Source organism: Montipora capricornis, chromosome 1 (assembly GCF_036669925.1).
Source record: "Montipora capricornis isolate CH-2021 chromosome 1, ASM3666992v2, whole genome shotgun sequence".
Classification (NCBI taxonomy): Eukaryota; Metazoa; Cnidaria; class Anthozoa; order Scleractinia; family Acroporidae; genus Montipora; species Montipora capricornis.
This window is the reverse complement of record NC_090883.1, coordinates 22,633,902-22,639,901: the sequence shown is the minus strand read 5'-3', so window position 1 is coordinate 22,639,901 and position 6,000 is coordinate 22,633,902. Positions and strand designations below refer to the sequence as shown.

The 6,000-nt window shown below is 41.0% G+C and overlaps 1 protein-coding gene across 1 annotated transcript in view; it reads left to right on the top strand.

Moving 5' to 3' along the window:
* LOC138060480 (peptidyl-prolyl cis-trans isomerase G-like) overlaps positions 1–5,908 on the top strand; it is a 14,855-nt gene extending 8,947 nt beyond the window's left edge. Inside the window, exons 5-7 of the mRNA XM_068906276.1 lie at positions 1,314–1,377; positions 4,191–4,232; positions 4,466–5,908. Of these exons, the coding sequence (XP_068762377.1) occupies positions 1,314–1,377; positions 4,191–4,232; positions 4,466–5,791 (1,432 nt within the window). The 3' untranslated portion in view covers positions 5,792–5,908. The remainder of the gene's footprint in view (positions 1–1,313; positions 1,378–4,190; positions 4,233–4,465) is intronic.
* Positions 5,909–6,000: the final 92 nt, after the last annotated feature.

Here is a 6,000-nt window from a genome sequence, read left to right as displayed (position 1 = left end):
ATTTTTTCGTCTGGGCCTATTCCCATGGTTACGGTCAACTTGTGAATGGATTCCAAGGAATTTCTGGCCCTTCAAATTACCTCTTAATACTTAATTCTGTCGTTATTCAGTACTACGCGGTCACCTTATACGTTCAGTTGCTGCCATAAAAATAATGAGATCTAAAATACCCATAGCCCTTGTTTGGCCTTGTACAGCTGTAGCCCAGTCAGCAGAGCAACAGGGATACAATACAACACAACACAATACAACACAATACTTAAGCAATAGCGGTTGTTTTCCGTGTTTCCATAGCCTCATCTAAATTCGAGTTGGAGTTGGGAGAATTCGAGACAGTTATGCAAACCCGAGACAAGTTCCCGAGTGTTTAGATGAGGCTATGGAAACACGGAAAAAAGTACTCTATTGCTTTTATAAAATATTTCTAAAAGATAATTCCACAAATGAAGGAAAATGCTGGTTTTTTTACTTCTTGATTGAAACCGATTTTCTTGACAAACGCTCATATTTCCTACCAACCAATCAAAACGCGTGTCTGACAATACATAACCAATCAAAATTCGTGTGATGTCACAGCCGTGTTCCATACTCTCATCTACATGTAAACACAGCTATTGACCAATGAGAGTGCGCGTACTATCCTAACTATTTTATAAAATACAATAGATGGTTTACACCTGACTTCACAGCAGCCATGTTTGTGTACAGAACAATAGAGGAAAAAGTCTTTTGGGAATTTGACTCTATTATAATGCAAAACATGTGCCATAATTTGCTATTGTTTTGTACACAAACATGGCTGTCTCATCACGTGATTGAAAATCATCTATACAATACATACTTAATTGAATGCTGAATGAAACTCCACAACGAATGAAACACAATGACACACAACGAAACAACGGAACATAACAACAACGACAACAACAACTGTTAAGAATCCCGACTGGCCGGAGGCAAACCAGTTGGCTATTTACAAGTGCAGCTGGGACGTTGAACCAGGGACTACCAGGATCAAATTCAACGAGTGGTCAGAGCGGGTCTTGAACCCGGGATCTCCGGATCTCAAGGCAAGCGCCCTAATTCGAAGGGATCTAATGTGAAGGTCAAATGTTCAATTCTTACCCTGGTGAGAGGGGTTTCTCTGTCATATTGTGCAGACCCATTTAATTTTCTCGACATGCACTAATTCACAGATGGATTTCGTTGGATATCTAGCTCTATACCAATAACCCTTTCATGGTTAAGTCTTTCTTTTACAACAGGATTAACAAAATCATCGTAGATTCACACATTATTTTGTTTGACTCAAGGAAGAGCAAGTCACCTCCAGGATACAAAGCCAAACCTGATGACTTTTCACCAAGAAAGGATCGGGTATGTACATTTAAATTGAATCTTATCATTCATAATAATTATTTCTCTGTTTCGGATTGTCTGAGATCCACTGAAAAATAATTTGCCACTGTAGCCAACGAAACAACTGGTCGTTTTCTTATTTCCAGTCAACGGGTTTTGTCTAGCTCCCAGATACAATGAAGCTTGAGAGCTAAATTGGTAGAGCGTTGCACCGGTATCGCTGAGGTGTGAGTTCGAGTCGTGTTCAAATCTGAACTCTTCAAACTTTCATTTCGTTTCTGCTCAAGTAACGTTTATAACTGATATGATTGACCGTCTTAACTCGAGTCTCTCTGAAGTTCAAATGTATGGCTTTCATATATTAACTCTTTTCACGTTTCAATTTTGTAAACAACAGTGGCCATGTTAACTGTTGAGACCTCTTGAAAACGGGAATAATTAACCGAGTAAAGCAGTGATATATTGGACTTTCATTTGATAATTATGATGTAGGTTTGAAAGTCGTTATAGGACGTTACTGAGGCAGGGCTGGCGCAGTGGTGAGAGCACTCGGCTGCCACCAATGTGGTCGGCGTTCGATTCCCAGACTTGGAGGCAAATGTGGGTCGAGTTTGTTGGTTCTCTACTCTGCTCCGAGAGAGTTTTCTCTGTGCACTCCGATTTTGTTATCGTCTAAACCCCCACGTTTCATTTGACCTGAGTTAAATTGATTTGATTTCAATGTACATTTACTATCAAGTAAGAACTGGATTAGGGCCAACAGACTAGCTCCGAGCCCCCAAAAGACTAATGCTATTTCACTCACCTACGCTGAAACGAATCATTCCTTTAGCATAATAATTGACGGTGTAAATATTGAACAGGTTCCACTACCTAGAAATTACATTGTAGTTTTCATTCCAACATGAATTGGAACAAAAACATTCACTGAACTTTGGCGAGAGCTGTCTAAGACCGTTGGTGTACAATCCAAAATTGGCATCTAACTGAACACCGACATTCTTCTGCTCTAATTCAGTTTAATTTACCCTTTTGTATACTGTGAAATTCAAATACAGGCCCTTGCATATCCAACTGATTTTAAACCTAGGATGCCTATTCAAAAGCGGTCTACAAGAATCGTATTTTCTTCTATTCCAAAATCTCAGTGTACTATTGCTTAAGACCCCCCATGTATTGACTGTTGAGGATATTATTGATCCTATATTGAGTTATGAAGCTATTCAGTTGGGAGCAGGCCACTATATTATCCCTTCTCCTTGGTTATTTCCAACGCCACCTCATCAATTTCACATATCGAATGAGGTTCAGCGTTGTCTACTGTACTTTTATCAACAACGGTATTCGTCATCACAGTGGTCAAAATGTTGTGACCACTGTGATGACGAATATTGTTGTCGATGAGAGAAAAGACAACGCTGAACCACATTCAATTTGTTTTTGACCACAATATTGAACGTCAAAGAATATTAATTTCAGGGCGTGACCAAGATCGTGACACAAAGAAGGAGGATGATTAGCATAAAGACAAAAGAATAATTGCTTAGCCGCCATTTATGAAAACGATGTATTTTTTCTCCTCAACGACAGGAGGCAGAGACGAGAGACCTGGGAATGAGGTTGATCTATCAGTTCGGTAGATAACTTCTGGGAAGGGTGATCATGTGACCTGAGGCCTGCGTTTCTGTTGGCTGTTAGGCCCATGAATTGTTAATCACTGCTAAAGTGATTTTTGAGCATAAGTACACTGTAGATGTGCTCGAGTGTGATTAAAATAATTATCCAGAGATATTACTCTCAGACGACTGGATAAGTCTTCAAATCTTACAAAAGCTGAATTCAGAAATTATTTTATTCCTCTTTCAAAACATTTTCAGAGCTCTTAAAATGTTTGCTTCATTTTGATCCACCGTTATCAGTTACCTCAATTTTATTGCACGTGTACCAACCCTCATGATACTCTTAGGTACAGGTTTATGTCTCGTTATAGGTTTGCAAGTACTTATCGTTGGTTTTGGAAAGAGTTTCAGTAGTGCTAATATCTGCCTCGGCCATGTTTTCTTTGTGTCGCTTAAAGGGGCAGTGTCACGCTATTTCAGTCAAAACTCAAAACACTAAAAGACGTCTTTGCATCTATGAAGACCAAAAAATAATGCTGTAGTCTTGTTGCCAATAACCAACGAAGTGCACTGAAGCTATTCTTTGATGCTTGCAACCAAGGATGGAGAGGATGGCTGTCTTGAACTCGTAATTAGCCCGTCTTGCCCTAGTGTTACATTTCTATTTTTTTAATCTCACGTATTTCCTGTATCATGAGTCTTTTCTGCAATTGCATATATATTCTTGCCTTAGAGAAGAGAGAAAGGGAGAGTTTTGCTTTGATTTCTTTTCCCAAAAAGAAATCAAAGGTTTATACCGAAAATCTTCTGAAACCGAGGTATCCATTTTGTCAGTAGCTGATGAGTCCCGCGACAAGAAATTACCTTTTGCCGAAGAATTGTAATTTTCATACAGGGAAATAAGTGGACTCAACACTGAGTACTATTTGTAGTTCTAGAATTATTTTCCCCCCGGCTTTTGAGGACGAATACCGTTTTGTCGGCTTGGTAGAATTATCGAGTGATCTGAGACAATCTAAAAGGAAGAAACCTTTCGATTGGGTAGCAAAATATTAGAGCTAAGGAGCACTCGTGGATGAATACAGGTACTGTTTAGGGAAAAAAAATTCTCAAATTAATGCCTTCTGGTGGGAACTTAGCCAGCTACTGCAAGATTTATTATTCCTAGCAATAATCGGTGGTAAGGTTGCATTTTTTAATTGTATTTGTCAGGTTTCCAAATCTGGAAGAATTCTACGAGGCCGAGGAAATATGGTATGAAGTAAACGTTCTCAAACTCAGCCTTGGCTTCGAATTTGTGTGTAATAATGTTATTTACTCGTTATGAAAATGTGATTTTTCTTTCAAAGAGGCTTGAAATGGTTTTCTCTAGGTAACAGTGGGTTTCCAATAGAAAATGATTACATGTGTAAAGTAGTGCAACATCGTTTTGGAAGAGTTGTTTACTTTTCTCTTGTTGATACAATCTGTTTCGTCTCCTCCTTTAGCGGTACCGTACTCCTCCACCTTCGTTTTCTTCAAATGAAGCCCGACACGCTGTTGACCGCGGTACTTCCCCGCGCAGTTTGCTTCCACGTTCCAGGTCACCTCGAAGACGGAGCAGATCTCCACGCGCCAAAAGCTCGTCCTCTCCAACCGAGCTCCCATTATCCTCACGGAGACACCCGAAGTCCCCGAGAAGAAATTCGAAGTCTCCGAGAAGAAACGCGAAGTCTCCGAGAAGAAAATCGAAGTCTCCGAGAAGAAATTCAAACTCGGTACGAAGACACTCAAAGTCACCAAGAAGACGTGGTAAGTCCCCTAGATATCGCTCCAAATCGCCTCGACAAAGCTCTTCCCGGAGGTGGCGTTCAAAATCTCCGAAAAATCCTTCACGTTCTCCGCAAAGAGAGTCGAGATCGTCGCTGAAACGCTCGATATCTGGCGAAGATCAGGAGTCAATGACGTATACGAAAAATCCCAAGTCACCTCCTTTTAGTGACGGAAAAAAGGTGGATTCAGACCAGAAACCGTCATCTAGTGATCAAAGAAGGGAAAGCTTACAGGCAGGAAATGAATGCTGCGACAAGCTTAGAGGCACAAGGGGCGAGAGAGAGGAGAAATCTGTCGTTTCAACAAAAAAGCCCTTGAGGCAAAGAGAGAACAACGAAGATCGAGTTGTTTTGTATACAGACAGTGACGATGCCGAAGCACCAAGGGTAACTGAATCAAAATGTGAACGATCGAAGTTTGCATCTTCAAACGGTTTTCGAAGAAGAAGATGGGGAAATGGGGGACATTTAGCAAGCAGTAGCGACAGTGAAGAGCGCGACGAAGGACGCCATGTTGTACTCAAACCAACAAAGCAAGAGAGTCTTAATGAAGAAAATAAAGAGGCGAGAAACAAAAGGTCAGGGTTTTGCGACTTTGAATACCATAGCGGGACCTCAACATCATTGACTCCAAAGGAAAAGGTAGTTACTGATGTTCGGTCCACCGAAAAGGGTAACCTCAACCGCCAGCACTCAAATAATGCTGATGATGATCACCGAAATCCATGCAGGGACAACATTGACAATAAGGAAAGGGAAAGGAGTGATTCCCCTGAGGGAACTCCGCCTGAGAGAGGTGCCCCTCGAAGGCGCAGCCGCAGCCGCAGTCGCAGCAAAAGCTTGGACAGCGACAAGAGCAGTTCTTCTGATCATGGGCGGAACCGGAAGTGGAATCGTCACCACGATCACTACCATCGGCATCGTCACCAGCGTAAGAGAAAGTCTCCGATATCAGGAAAACGATCATTGACTCGGATTAACAGTGATAGCTCTAGCAGTTGATTTGAAATGACAATTATCTACTTGTGAAACACAGGAGCGGACACATACAGCCATTTTGCTTACAAAAGAACTTTAGCCATGTTGGATCGTCTCGAACAGTTGTCAACACACATACATACACACCATTCAATTGCAAATAAAGAGGCAAAATTCAAGTGCAGGTTTTTAAAGAACTTAAATTAGTCCAGTCATCGAGGAAAAGGGTTACC